This window comes from Myxine glutinosa, chromosome 7 (genome assembly GCF_964187855.1).
Source record: "Myxine glutinosa chromosome 7, kmMyxGlut1.1, whole genome shotgun sequence".
Classification (NCBI taxonomy): Eukaryota; Metazoa; Chordata; class Myxini; order Myxiniformes; family Myxinidae; genus Myxine; species Myxine glutinosa.
Window position 1 is genome coordinate 33,894,856 of NC_136267.1, and position 15,596 is coordinate 33,910,451.

Sequence of the window (15,596 nt, forward strand, 5' to 3'; positions counted from 1 at the left end):
TAATTGCCCTGTATTTATGTACTTGAAATAATGTACTGAAATAAATTAATAAATGTTATGCAGATTCATGTCAGGTTTTATTCGTGACCACCTACACCAAAGGAATTCACATTTAATTTACATCACGGTATTGTTCATGCTTACACCAACAGGTCATTGCTGTACCACCATGTGCAGACACAGCCGCTTTGGCCCCGTGCAATCACGAGGAAGCAGACACGCGCATGATGCTCCACGCAGCAGCTGCTATGAAATCTGGACACCGCAGAGTACTCATCCGCACCGTGGACACAGATGTGGTGGTTCTCGCTGTGTGGATGGCCCAGGAGCTTAATGAGGTAGTGGACGAACTCTGGTTAGCGTTTGGAACCGGAAAGAACTTCTGCTACATAGCAGCACACGAGCTGTCTGCTACCCTGGGACCAGACAAAGCCAAGGCACTGCCAATCTTCCATGCAATCACAGGGTGTGATACCGTCTCGAGCTTTGCAGGTCGTGGCAAGAAAACAGCATGGGCAGTATGGGAAACTTTTCCAGAAGTGACCAATGCATTCCTGGACCTGGCATCTGCACCAAGTGAGATCTCTGAGGATACACTGGCAACCCTGGAGAGATACGTAGTGCTTCTGTACGACCGCACATGCACATGTTCTGAGGTGAATCTGGCAAGAAAGAAACTCTTTGCAAAGAAATCTCGATCCATTGAAGCAATACCTCCAACACAGGCCGCCCGAGTACAACACGTGAAGAGAGCAACTTACCAGGGTGGACATTGTTGGGGACAGTCTCTTGTCCCACACTGCTATCTCCCATTACCATGCGACTGGGGGTGGGTGGACAATGACGGACAGTTCGATCCTCTGTGGACAACACTACCAGAAGCTGCCAAATCCTGCTATGAACTCATCTGTTGTGGGTGCGAAAAAGGTTGCAGTGGGAGATGCAAGTGCAAGAAAGCGGCTCTGAAATGCACAGCACTGTGTGCCTGTGATGGTGACTGCTCACATTGAGTTGGAACTGTGACACTTGGCATGACTTGATGCAATACGCTCGCTAGTTCTCTTGCTGAACGTGTGTATACAATGTACGTAATATGGGATTATCAGTTGCTTATGTGCATTAAAACATATTTCAATACAACCATTCAATTCATTGACCTCAGAAATGTACATCTAGACACCAGAATCAAGTATCTAGCTGGCATAGAACCAGAGATATCGGTCAGCAGATTTTCGGAAGCCGCCATCGTGGAATCCAATATGGCGTCAGTAAATCAATTTCCGCCATCTTGAAATCCAATATGGCGTCAGTAAATCAACTTCTAAGTAGAACCATTCAATTCCTTGACCTCAAGTTTGTACATCCAGACACTAAAATCAAGGCTGTAGCTGGTATAGAACCAGAAATATTTGTAATTAAAGATTTTTAAGCCGCCATTTTGAAATCCAATATGGCGGCCACATTGGGGTGAATTCCAAAGTGGTTCCATATCTGAAAATGTTCTCCATATAATATTCTATCATTCTGCCAAATTTGGTGCTTCCATCACAAAATGCACAATTGGTTTGCTATGCCGCTGCACTAATATGAAACTTCTTGGCTTAGCCAGAGTGGATGCTCAGGATTGCATTGCATGGAGGCAAGATATTTGGGGGAAGGCTTTATTACAGGAAGAGAACAGATACTGCATAGTTGTTGAGACGAACCGGCTTACCCATGTTTGCATGGATAGGTCCAATAATATATTTATTACCTCTTGATGTGATGACCGTAAAAAATATCTGAATGATCCGATGCCCATCACTACCTCACGTGCTCATCAATGCACCTCCACGATATATTCTACACATGCTGACTCCATCCCATTTTGTTCTACCATGGGTAATTGTAAAATTGATTTTGTGTTATTCCTCCATTCCATTGTTATTCCTGTTATTCTATTCTGCATGTCAATGGCTCTTTGGTAATCGGTAAGTAAAATATATACTTTCATTCACATGAGAGGATGCATTCAAATCAGAGGATATAGGTATGCCATGATTCACCTGTTTCACAAATTGGTAGGTCGATTACTCCACCTGTGCATGTACGCTCCCGGTTGGGTGTACTGCCTGAATAGCAAAAGAAATTCACATTCTCTCCTTCAGGAACCTTGTAGTGGTAAGAACCACCAATATCCTGCATGCAATGAGATTACAGGAAGAGAACAGAGAGAACTAGAAAGCATCTCAAAATGCAAAGCCCGTCCACGACCACTTTGTACTTGAACTAACCTTGACGAAAACAACAGCAAAATCAATTTTGAAATGTGCAATTTATTTATTAGGGTTCTTCATATCTTCCTAATACAAAGGAGCGAATGCATATATGGCTATATATACTGCGCATATGTTTAACCAAATACGCATTAGCTCCATTATATTACATATGCAGTGGCCTGAAAAGTATTCACCCCTAGCAGTAATGCCACATTTAGATGAATTACGAATTGTATAGTTCCAAACAATTTTTCCAAATCAACTTTTATTCACAACTGGAAAGATCAAACGAAACACTGTTATAGTTGAAGGAGGTTACATGTCAGGAATAACAGAAAATAACAAAAACTCTATTCCTTTTTTTCAAAAACTTCCTTGGTCATGCTGATTCAACTCCTACAGCATCCTCAAAGATAAGTACTCTCGGTCGTTTTGTCGATTTTTCTACTGTTTATTTTGCTGTGTCTGTATTTATTGTGTGCTTTTAGTTCGATTTTGTTTTAAAATTCGTGAAAATTTGTGAGTATTTGTCAGACTTTTCATACCGGGTTATTTGAGGCCTACCCGGTTCCCTCGTTGTTGTGTGTCCACAATCGTTTTTGACCCCAAAATAAAATATGTTTGTCTTTTCATAACAATACCTACTTGTACCAACTTTGGTCAGAATCCCATTACTGGTTCACAAGTTATCGCGGTAAAAGGATTTTTCCCTAACATGACCTCTGACCGGTTCCTCTGACTAGATTAGCCTTTAACATCGTGGCCCCAAAATCGAATCGGTTCATCTTCACCTCATTATACATATTTGTACCAAGGTTGACTTATATCCGTTCAGCCGTTCTCAAGTTATCGTGGTAACGAAAACCTATCATGGACGGATGGACAACCTGAAAACACAAGTCGGCGGAGGCATAACATTTCATACTTGGCCCTCTGCCATGCCGACAGGTATGTTTATCAAGCAGCCATCAAACTTCTAGACTTCTCTTCCATCTCTACTGTCTATGACATCAACTCACCCTGGGAATTCTTCCAAAGAAAATTGCTCTCTCTCATGTGCAGAATTATCCATGTCGTCTTCAGTTGTCATACCCTTCCTCCTGTCCATGGTACACTGAATCTTGTGGTGAGGCAGTTGCCATGAAGCAACTTGCCTTCACCTCATGGAAGGCAAATCCAAATGAAGGAAATCTCATTTCCTTCCACCAAGCTCGGAACAAGTGTGTCTATGCTCAGGAGAGCCAGGAAACAATATACCTCTACCCTCAAGTCTGTACTCTCAAACCTTTCTCCCTCCTCCAAATCATGGTGGCATCTGGTCAAATTTGTTTCTAGTGTTTGTGCCGCTTCCATTCCCTCCCTTACCTAAAACGGCTACACAGCTTCTTTGTGTGACCCTTAGACCTCCTGTCAAATTTGAAGAGGATTTGCATATCAGGTCAATGAATATACAGGTACCGTCAGACCCCGCTATTCGAGGGGTTCCTGGAAAATGCTGCAAATTGTGAAACCGCAAATGGCGGGGCATTGGTTTCAATGGAAAAAGGGGGGATAGGTTCCCGAGTCACGAAAATCCACGAATAGAGGAACAAACCGCGAATGGCATGGCAAAATCCGCGAATGGTGAGGCAAATCCCTAGAATGTCGACGATAATCCGCGAAGGTTGATTAAAGTCCTGAAAATGGCAAGAAAAAACCCACGAATGTCGGCGATAATCCTGCAAATGGTGAGGCAAATCCCACGAATGTCGATGATAATCCACGAAGGTAGATGAAAATCCTACGAATGTATACCGTGGCATTGTTTCAATGGGGAAAAGGGTATACGTTATAGGTTCCCGGCGGTTCCTGATTCATAGAGGAAATTTTTATAAAGTTTAATATGTTTTCGACCACAAATGCACATGATTACAGTTTCATGAAAAAATGCTTACAAATTTTAAAAAACAACAACACCAGGTACCATTTCCAGTTTATTGAAGGAATGCCGGGCATTGTGGGTAGCTGCGGGATGGGTGAATAATCTACAAAATGTTTGTGGGGGATGTTATCAAATGATGCCATATTGAGCCCAGCTGCTAATTTCAATAATAGATTTAATGAAGCGTTTGCATTCTATAATATTCGCGGGGTTGACTTGTTTACACATCTGGTGGAACATCCCCCGAAGCTCCAAATTATAGTGCGGCTAAAATTTGCGGCCGCGAAAACCTTGAAAACGCAAAGCACACAGCAGTGAATGTAGAAGCAGGTCATGATCGCAGCTCGTAGATGTGTTTTTTTGTGTCAAGCTGCTTTATGCATGGCTGGTAAAAGATGGGTTTTATATGTGTCAAGCTAGCGGCTCGTGAAATATTTTTTTTGTGCCCCTGACAAATCGTGAATTCACGGAACACTGCCGTGAATAGGGAAAAAAACTGTGAATTCGCGGAACAGTGCCGCGAATAGAAAGAAAACGTGAATTCGTGGAACAGTGCCGTGAACAGAAAAAAAACGCGAATTCGCGGGACTCTTTTCCGTGAATAGAGAAACATGTCACATTTTATCACCCGCGAATAGAGGAACCACAAATAGCAGGGTCCGACTATATATATATATCTATACATTAATATATATACAGACTTGGCATTTAATATGGAATATAAACAAGAATGTATCAATTGAATGCAGGTTTATTAGCAACAACGATGAACAATCAATCTGCAAGACAAAGAAAGCGATGGTAGATATTAGAATAAGATAATAGATACAGAATATGCAAATAACAATGCGCAGTATTACACAAGATGAGAACGCAATAGAGAACAGCACCATACAAGAGTTGTCTATCTCCCTTCCCCAAAAACGTTCAATTGTGACACAGAATAGAACGAAACTGGAGACCAAGAAAAAGGATCACATGAGTTTATAATTGATATTCTTCTGAATTGAATCGGGCTGGTGGTTTGATAATTCGCTTCGGGCGGCCCGTCACCACCCGATCAATCGTCGGAGTCCTCTGAGGGCAGTTCGTAATTTCTTGGTCCATTGTGGGAGTCTCCGGTGGGTGGTTCACTGTCGCCCTGTCCGACGCCGGAGTCCCCTCCAGCTGGTCCATCATCACCCGAACCGTCAAGGGGGCAGAAATAGGCAGTGACCGTGGAGGTGTGGCGGTGGTCTGCACATGCGGTTGGTTAGCGACTCTTGCGGGTGGTGTCATCGCGGTGGTGGAGCGGAGTGTCTGTGATGGTAAGCCCGGCGCAATGACATGTTGGGGTTCACCCTTCTGGGGAGTGGTAACAGGATTGAGACAGACTCTTGGAGCGGCGATGGGTTGGGTACCAGACATTAAGTATTTCGGTACGATTGGCATAACACTTGGCATAACGGTTGGCAGCATGCCACTTTTGCCAGTCGTAGTGGGAGTTGTCATGCTGAAAGGCGTAAAACGTCGCAGGAACTTACGATTCCGGAGAGTGATTCTTCCGGAGCCATCCACCTTGACAACGTATTGATCGAATTGTTTTACCTCAATCACGGTTCCGGTCCGGTCCCATTTTCGTGGTTCCAGGCCGGTCTGGTTCTGGATCCGGACATGGTCCCCGACGGCCAGTGGAGGTAGTTTTGTCGTGTGTTCAGAGAGTCTTTCGATCTCCCTGGCATGCCGAATGCGCAAAGCTTCCTCACGATTGTTGCGTGTTTCCCGCCAGGTGTCCGATGGCAAGTATCTGCCTGGGATGATGGGTATGAAGTCCTTGACTGGCCTCTTGAAGATGATCATGGCTGGAGACAACCTAGTGTCCTGATCCGGTGCATTCCGGTACTGGAGTATTGCACGTTGGAACCGATCAGTGTCTAGTTCACCATTGGAACCAGTGTTATCGGTGATCATTCTTTTCGATGTTTTGACTGCGATCTCGGCACGACAGTTGCTGTGTGGGAAGGCAGTGGATGACAACCGATGGTTAACGCCCCACCGACGCAAGAAGTCTTGGGTGTCATGTGCCGTGAATTCTGGCCCACAGTCAGATGCCAATTCGTCGGGGATACCATAAGTGGCGAAGTTCGACCGCAGACATTTCACTAGGCCTTGTGCCCCGCCAGTTGTTAGCTGAATGATTGGCCAATTAGAGTAACGATCAACGGTGACCAAATAACTCCGACCCTTGTGATGAAAGTAATCTGAACAAACGTACTGGAAAGGGTAGGCAGGTTCAGCTGAGGCTGTAGGTGGAGCGCTTGGTTGCGATGGGGCCATCCGATTGCAGTGTGAGCAGCGATTGCGCATCTCATGAATCTGGGGAGTGATTCCAGGCCAAAAGATCGAGCTGCTGGCCCGGGTGGTCATAGCCGTGACTCCTTGGTGAGCAGCATGAAGATTCTCAAGGACAAGCTTCCGTAGCTTCGGTGGGATGATAATCCTCCCCTTGTAGACCACTATGCCATCAATAGTGTAGAGGTGTTCACGGAAGGGAAAGTATTCCAAAATGGACACAGGGAAATCGTCCCGACTGGCAGGTAGACCCTGCTCAATAGAATTGAGTAACTGCAGCATCTGAGTGTCACTTGCTGTTTCGTCCCGAACATCGTCCCAAGTGACGGACCGCACAGAATCGAGTGTCTTGATGGCTGCCATAGAAATAGCCATTTCCATGCCAGTGTCGTCATCTGTGGTCCACAGCCCAGTCAAGGTGTGCTGTCTTAGTGTAGACGATGTGGCCACATCCATAATGGAGGAAATGTCATCCACCAGTGGCAGTCGTTCCGATGGTCTGGCACCCGACGGATGTCGTGAAATCGCATCTGGTACGCAGTGTCGTTTTCCCGGGATGTGGATAATTCGGAAACGATATGCTAGGGTCCTTTCTTTCAAGTTGGCAAGCCGCGTGTTATGGATGTCCTCTAATCGTCTGTCACCAAGAAGCTTGATTAAGGGCTTGTGATCGACGGCAATAATCAGGTTCTTGCATCCCAACACAAAATACTTTACTTTTTCCAGGCTGTCCGCCACTGCTAGAGCTTCACCCTCTATCGGAGCATAGCGCGACTCCGCTGCATGGGTGAAGCGGCCTCCAGCAAGGGTGATTTTCCAGCCATCGGGGCAGCACTGTGGGGTTTCACCAGGGCATCTGCAGTGTTTTTGGGGGAGCCAGAAGCCAATCCCATCCTTCGACCAGTCAGTTGCGAGACATGTTGTCCGTTCCTTGTCAAAGATCCGGACCCCATTTGCGACTTCAGATATGATGAGTCGTTTTGATTCTTCGAATAGGGATTGTAGTGTTGCATCCCAGTAGAAGGGGGTGCATGGTTTTAGGAGGTCCCGAAAAGGTCGCATCCTCTCGGTCATGCTGAAGCAGTATGTTACCTGATTGACTAGCCCAAACCAGGAGCGAATGTCAGTAATTGTTTTTGGTGTGGGGAAGTCCTGTATCGCTTGGAGATACCTTTGGCATGGTCGTACACTGTCCATGGTGATCTCGAATCCAGCGAATTCGACCGTGTCCTGACCAAAATGGAATTTCGTCGGATTTTGCGTAATCCCATTACGGCCGCACAGGTCGAGCCAGTTGCATGTCTGAAAAAAGCTCTCTTCCAATGTGTCGCTCCACATGATGGTATCATCAATACATTTGGACTTGTTTTTGAAGTCCGATACAATTTCGTCAAATCGTCTGGAGTATCCATCACCTGAAGCGATGTAACCTTGGGGAGTGGTGCAGTAACGGTATCGGCCCCATGGTGTGATGAACGTTGTCAGATGGCGGTCACATTCTCTGATTGGAACGCTGTGATAGCCATTCCAGGCGTCTGTTACCGTCTTTTTGGTGTTATGTGGCACCGCCATTGCTTGATGGAAGGGTGACTGGGTGTGGTGGGTCTCACGTGTGCAGTGCGCATTCAGTGGTTGCAGATCAACTGTCCTCCGTGGGGTCCCATCCTTCTTTGGACAGACGACCATTCTGCTGCACCATGTCACTGGTTCACCAATTGGCACCGGTTCCAGAACCCCTAACCTGATGTCGCGATCGATACCAGCCTTGACTTCTGCCTGCCAGTGTAAGGGGACAGGCACTGGGGTGTGCACCGCTTTTGGTGTTGCCTCGGGGTCAACCATCAGTGTGAGAGGCGGACCTTCCATGTGGGGTAGTGGCTGGTGTTCGCAGACATTGAATGTGCTGCTTTTGTAGTACTCCAGTAGCCATTTCTCCAGCCTCTCTCGGTTCTCGTCAGTGGCCGGAAATGGGATAGATGTAGGCAGTGTAGGGGGAAGCGATCTTTCCGGGCAGTTACAATTTGCATCGATAACTGCTGCCACTGCAGCACCAACTGTGTTGGATTCGCCAATGGTTGGGAAGCTAATAGACACGAGGCCTAGATCGACGCATGCTTCACGACTGAGATACATGTTCCGTGTGTCAGGTGAGATGTAGCAGATTTGTCGGGTTTCAATAATGTCGCCATTGGCTGTGCGACCAGACAGGTGTAGGAGCATGGCGCCGATAATCCGGACCCTTCCACTGTTAACAGCATTCATCTTCAGGTTGACAGGTAACAGGTCTTCATTACGCAGCCCGAGTTTGTGGAAAATATTAAGTCCTGTGAGGCAGCTTTGACAGCCAGTGTCGGCCATGGCCTGGAGCCTGGCCGATTTTGGTCGGGATGACAGTGGCTGGCCGAAATGGTCATAAGATTCCTTATCGATCCGTGCTATGAGTTTTATGTACGGCTGTGGTTGAGACTTCTTCTTGGTCCAGCCAGAGAGGTGGTCAAATATATGGTGGTCGAGGTGTAGTGGAGTTGACAAGGTGGCCATGGCCCTTTTAATTTGCGGCTTCCAAATGGCCGTTTCTCGTTCCGTGACAGAGCAGAGGAGATCGTGGACCTGGCTGCTTTCTTCCACATCATGAGCATCCATTGATTTGTCCGTAGGTTTGTTGTCCGCCTTTTTCGTGCCTCCCCGGCAGACATGTGCAAAATGGCCGCGAGTGGCGCATTTACTGCATGTTTTCCCGTAGGCATTGCAGAATTGACGCCTTTGGTCGATGTTCGGCTGTTTGCCATGACCAGTTTTGCCGCAATAACTACAAATGGCCGCCTGCTTGTCGGTAGTGATCAGGGCTCTTTTGTTCTTCCAGTTTTTGTATTGGCTTGCGCCATGAGCGCCTTCACTATCGAGCAAGGCATTCTGGGAACGTTTCCCTGCTTCCTTGGCCTCGACGAAAATGAGAACTTCCTCCAAGCTCATGTTCTGATTTTGATCGCCGAGAATGTCCTGTTGTATATCTTGATCGGCGAGTCCCCGACATAGGACATCGCGAACCATGTCCTTGGTGTAGTTGACATCAGTAGGGGGATTGCATGAGCATACAACAGAAAACTTGCAGATCTCAGCTTGACCAGCCAGACGGGCTGCGTAGGTACGAATTGGTTCTTCTCGGTCCTGTCGCATGTTGTGGAGGTTTACGCGGGACACCATGGTATTCTCCTCTCGGACAGCAAGGGACCGAATGGCTTGTAGTATAGCTGCCTCGTCCTTGATTTCAATGCGTGGGTTGCTGCGGTGGAGGTCACGTCGTAGGTTATCATCACAACATTCAAGGAGTTGAACGCGAACATCATTGCCGATTATCTGGGTCGCTGCCTTGTAACCATCCCATCTTCTGGTGAAATATTGCCAATCTTCGCTGGTACCGCCGGTTTGGATACGAGGACGGCTGACTTTGTCCGGTTTGGCTGGTGCAATGGACGTGTGAGTCATGGCGTGGATGGAGAGCTGGATAGCAGCAACGGCATTGTCAGTGCTGTCAGTAACGTAGACACAGCTCGGGAAGGGGCAGACTGCAGCAGGCATCTTCAGATGAGTTGATTGTTCATAAACAAGAATGTATCAATTGAATGCAGGTTTATTAGCAACAACGATGAACAATCAATCTGCAAGACAAAGAAAGCGATGGTAGATATTAGAATAAGATAATAGATACAGAATATGCAAATAACAATGCGCAGTATTACACAAGATGAGAACGCAATAGAGAACAGCACCATACAAGAGTTGTCTAGAATATTTTTTTTTTCTTGACTTGGGTTTACTTTCTTAACTCAGTATATCAATCTGGTGAGTTTCTTTTACACTTTGGTGATTTATTTTGTTAAAAGAACCATGTCACTGATTGTCTGTCGCAGCAAGAAGTCAACAACAGGATTATAGCACAGGTGGCGTGGCAAAATGTACGGACAGGTGCATTTGATGATTGGCTTCACAGTCGGGTATACAAGGGTTGTTGCGTTCTGTATTAGTGGAAAACAACTGCTGCACATCTCCAAAAGTTATTGCCGCTTCCTCTGGAGATGGCCCGTCAACTTGACAATGCTGTTTGTCATGGAGTGGTGGCTTTACGAAATTCTGGCATGAAACAGCGTGCTATTGCTCGGCAGTATGGCATCACTCAAGGTCAGGTGTCAAAGATCCTGAAACGAAATGCTCAGAGGGGTGTCCCTACTCCAATACCGAGGCCAGGACGTCCCCGCAGAACCACAAGGAGGGATGATCGCCAGCTGCACCGGTTAGTCCGCAATGGCCGTACCAAGTCAGCTAATCGGCTTAGGGCTGAGTGGCAGCAACTGACAAATGTGCCTGTATTCAGAAGGCTAGTCAACCAACGACTGGTTCAAGCAGGCTATCGTGCCAGGCGTCCCCTGAGAAAGCCACATCTGACCAGACAACACCGCCAGCGCCGATTGCAGTGGGCCAGAGAGCACCGACAATGGCAGCCAGGACACTGGAATCACGTGATCTTCAGTGACGAGTCTAGATTTCTGGTCTATCGTCAAGATGGCCGTGTCCGAGTGCGCAGACAAGTGCATGAAGCCCACAACAAAGATTGTGTAGTGCCAAGAGTCCAAGCTGGAGGTGGTGGTGTGACCGTTTGGGCTGCTTTTCATGCAGGGGGCAAAACTGACCTGTTTGTTCTGAATGGAAACCTGAACCACTTCAAGTACAGGGCCATTCTGGAAGAAACATTGCTTCCATTTGCTCGTGCAGCCTTTCGAGGAAACTTTGTCTTCCAAGATGACAATGCATGGCCTCATCGTGCTCGCATGATCCAACACTTTCCTTCTGACCGTGGTGTAGAGTATATGGAGTGGCCTGCCATGTCCCCGGATATGAATCCGATAGAGAACTTGTGGGCAGAATTGACGCATCAAATCGACCACTTGGACCAGCAGCCGACCTCTGTGCGTGAATTGCAGCAGGCTATTGTCACTGCATGGCAAGCGATTCCTGTCCAAACCTTGGCAAATCTCGCGAACAGCATGCCTCGACGTGTACGTGCTCTCCTGAATACTCGTGGGGGTTACACGAAGTACTGAACTGTAATTTTATTGTCCGTAATCCCAGTCGTAATTTAACTTTTGTTTTTGTTAAAAAATTTTTTGGCTAATGTGCAAAATAAAGAGCTACTTCTGGAAAACGTACAGAAGTTTAACACAGTACTGTCCATGAATTGAGTTCGATATCAGTTTACATCACTTTCAAGGATGAATTTATTTGTTTCCAAATGTCAAATGTGGTTTTTGTTTCTTTTAAAGGTCACATTAACAAAAGCTAGAATAATTTCAACATAATTCCAATGAACTTTTGGTTCTAAGACATCCTGAAAAGTAAGTTCACCCCCACAAAAAAATATTCCATATTAAATGCCAAGTCTGTATATTAATATATATATATTGTTGTGGATATGAGGACTGTATATTTTTTTGATTGTGTGCTGTATTATTGTGATTATTGTTTATTCTGTGCCTCCTGCCTCCGGAGCTGTGTAAAGACCAAAAGGGCGTCCCATAGTCCACAAGCATACATACACGTCAGCCAAGTAATAGAATATACCTGTTGATAGTTATCTCTTATTCTGTGTTTTAGCGTAAGGCTGTGTCTTCCATTAATAGAAATACTCCATTGCACCAGTGAAAGAGATAGATTCCCTCCCATTCCCATCACCAGTTACCTCCGATCCAATTGCCGCCATTGGCCACGAGGCCGGGTTGGGGAAGAAAGGCGTGTCTCCACCTCGTCATAGAGGGGGAGGAGTGAACCAGCCCCGCTCGACCAACCATGAGCCAGGGGTTTGGCTACAGAGGGCGGAGGAAGAGCGGTCGGGGAGGTTTGCAAAGGTTGAGGGGCGGGGGCCTATATAACCCAAGGCAGGGCGTGTCCAAAAAGGAGATGCGTTTTTACAGAGTCGAGCTTGGAAGCAGAAACGGAGATGCACTTTTGAGCCGAGACACCAAGGGTCACAAAGAGCTGAGTTGGTCGTCAGTGGTTGCGTTCAGTGGTTGCGTTCAGTGGTTGCGTTCAGTGATTGCGTTGAGGGGTTGCGTTGGAGACGGAGTGGTTGGACCAAACAAAAGAAGAGAGGAGAGAACCCGTCACGCCAGACCCCCCACCAGCGCGTCGGCTCTGACCGTGATCCGACCCGTGATCCCACGCACACGACAGGATCGGAGGCATCAGCGGCCGTCGAGGTCCCGCCCGACGTCCCGTGCAGGATCAAGCTCCAGCCAGCTCCGTGCCATCCTCCCCCTCCAGCCACGCACCGCCTTCCAGCCAATCCACTCTGCAATTCCCCGTGTGAGTCGTCTTTGTTTGTTCTGTCCTGGGTAGTTAATTAAGTCTGTATAAGCTAGTATTTTCCCTGTGTCACCTGCGTCTTATGTGCTTGTAAATAAACGTGACTGCTTTCTTTTTGCTTGTGTGTAAATAGTCAATAAATTTAGTAGTATTTCCAACCTTTTTGTCTTCATTTTCCTCTTTGCATTGCGTCGTTTTCGTCTTTTCCCTCATTGAGCAGCTGGGGTGCGATACGGCCAAAGTCTGGGTGAATCGGGTGAGTTTTGTTAGGTCGCGGTCTTACACCACCGCTCGGTCTATAACATCTAACCGCGATCTGTAACAATTGTTGTCAGGAGTGGGATTCGGACCCGAAGCGCGCTTCACGCGCTCAAAATTATAAAGAACCGAAATTTGTTTGTTTTAAAAAAAAACCCGAATTTTGAAATCGCGCCATGGCTGTTCAAGGCGACGGGGTGCCGGTGGGAGAGATAGACGGGGTGGAATCGACCCAGGACCTCGGGGAAATGTATGTGGAGGAAAGGGAGGAGAAAATGGCAATGTGGTTGAGGGAGTATCAGACGCACAAAATGGCGCGCTCGCGCACGTGGTTGAAGAGTCCCAAAATAGCGGCGCCGCGGAGGGCGAGCCCGCGGTGGCGGCTGGGGACGCTGGGCAAACCGGGTTTGACCTCAGATTATTCTTGACCCAACTGAATGCAAAAATGGAAAGTATGGGGGGCCAAATGGGGGTAATGAGGGACGAAGCGAGGGGTACCGGTGAGGGATTAGAAAAGAAATTTGAGGGATTAGACAAGAAATTTGAGGGGTTAGACAATGGGATAGAAGGGGTGAAACATGGGTTAACGGGGGTGGAAAACAGAATGGCTGCCCAGGAGAATCAGTTAGAGGGGGTGAAAAATGGGTTAATGGGGTTAGAAAATAGGATGGAGGACAAATTGCGGGAAATAGGGGAACAATCCGCCCGGGAAATCGAACAGATGGGGAACCAGATGGAGGAAATACGACGAGGAGTGAGTGAGGAGGTCTCGGGGCTACGCGAGGAGGTAAAGCGAGGCGAAAAGCGTATAGAGAAAGAGGTGAGAAATAATACGGCAAAGTTACAGGGGGGAATAGAAGATCTGACGAAAGGAGTAGAACAGCTGACAGTGGGACAAAAGGAACTAGCGGACCAAGTGGAAAAGAACACTGCAATCATCGGGGGTTTAAAAGCAATACAAAAGGACATTAAAAATGAATTAATAGCGACACAAAAGGAATGTCAAATGGTACATGAGGGATTGACGAAGAGGTTGGAAGAGGTGACAGAAGTTAAATGGAGACGAAGGACCGGGAGGTAAGGACGCACATAGAAACGGTTAAAGTAGCGATGGAGGAAGAAATAGAGGGGGCGCACCGGGAGCTGAAGGAGGTAAAGGAAAAATTAGAGGAGGTGGAAGAGGGGGTGAGTGAAATTAAGAAGAGACGGAGGGAAACTAAGAGGGAGATAAAGGAGGAAGTCATGGAATATGTACAAGGTCTGTGTTCAAATCATGATGCGGTGCTCACTAACCAAATAAAAAGTTTGCAGGTGGCAGAGGAGGTGCGACGAGGTACGGAGGTGAGTGGCAATGTATATGATGTGAGGAAAGCTTCAGTCGGCTTGGGGATTGGTTTGGATCCGGGTGTTCGTGAAAGGCCATTGGTGAAGTATGTGACAGGTCAGGTGTGCGAAAAAAGAGGTGTGCGAGAATGTCCGACCATGGGGTGTGTGAGGAAAAAGTGCACGCCGAGGAGTGAGTGTGCCGTCAGGAGTGAGCCGGTCGAAGCGCGTGTGCGAGGGGGTACATGGAAGCGCGGTGTGGTGAGTGTTACGGAGGAAGTAACGAGAGGGTGTACACCTGTGGTGAGTGTTACAGAGGATGTAACGAGGAAGTGTACGCCTGTGGTGAGTGTTACAGAGGATGTAACGGGAGGGTGTGCGCGAGAAAGGTGTGTAACGGACGGGTGCATGAGGAAAGAGTGTGCCGTCGAAAGTAAGGGTGAGTGCGCTGTCAAGAGTGGTGGTGAGAGTAGTGAGAGTGACAAGGAGAGTGAGCTGGTTGTGACAGGTGAGCGAGGATGTACACCTGGGATGGAAGGATGCACACCTGGAATGGTAGAGCATGTGTGGGAAGGCACATTTGAGTTGGTAGTGAGGCACGTGGTTGGGTGTGCGGGTGAGAGCACACCTGTGATCGTCACAAAGGAGGTGACCGAGAAAGGGGCACGAAGAGGTGTGTTGGTGAGGTGTGCGAGCGACGAATGTGTGCCAAGGTGTTCGGTGGTCAGGTGTGTGACCAAGTCGGTGAGCGGAATGAGTGTACCGAGGTGTGTTAGAGAAGGTACGACCAAGAGCATGGAAACGGCTGCATGTATGAGCACGAAAGGGGTAGCGTATGCTTGTAAGCATCCAGGTGAGGCGTCGACGATAACCGGGTTAAAGGTTAGAACGACTTATAGCCGACTCGGGCCCTCGGTGCGTGCCGGGCTTCGCGTGCCGCGAGAACCAGCGGGGATCCGAACCACGGCGGTTTCGAAAGAACTGCCGTGCGCGATCCACGCTGGGCCTCGCGTGGAACGGCCGCGTCCGGGCTCCACTAGACGGAGCGGGCCGCCCGATAGGAAGGGTCGTCATGGCGACCACTTTCTATTGAGACGTGCCGGCAGGTCGAGATCGGGACATTGGATGGCTCCACGCCGAGGTGGTGC

At 47.8% G+C, this 15,596-nt stretch overlaps 1 protein-coding gene across 9 annotated transcripts in view; it reads right to left on the bottom strand.

Moving 5' to 3' along the window:
- Nucleotides 1-15,596, bottom strand: part of LOC137431103 (sushi, von Willebrand factor type A, EGF and pentraxin domain-containing protein 1-like) — a 225,668-nt gene that overhangs the window by 36,045 nt on the left and 174,027 nt on the right. For all 9 annotated transcript variants that reach the window (XR_013624049.1, XM_078781427.1, XM_078781421.1 and 6 more), the window contains one exon: nucleotides 2,046-2,178. Coding sequence is in view for 8 of the 9 variants with exons in the window: in XM_078781427.1 (XP_078637553.1) it covers nucleotides 2,046-2,178 (133 nt within the window). In the remaining variant the exon portion in view is untranslated. The remainder of the gene's footprint in view (nucleotides 1-2,045; nucleotides 2,179-15,596) is intronic.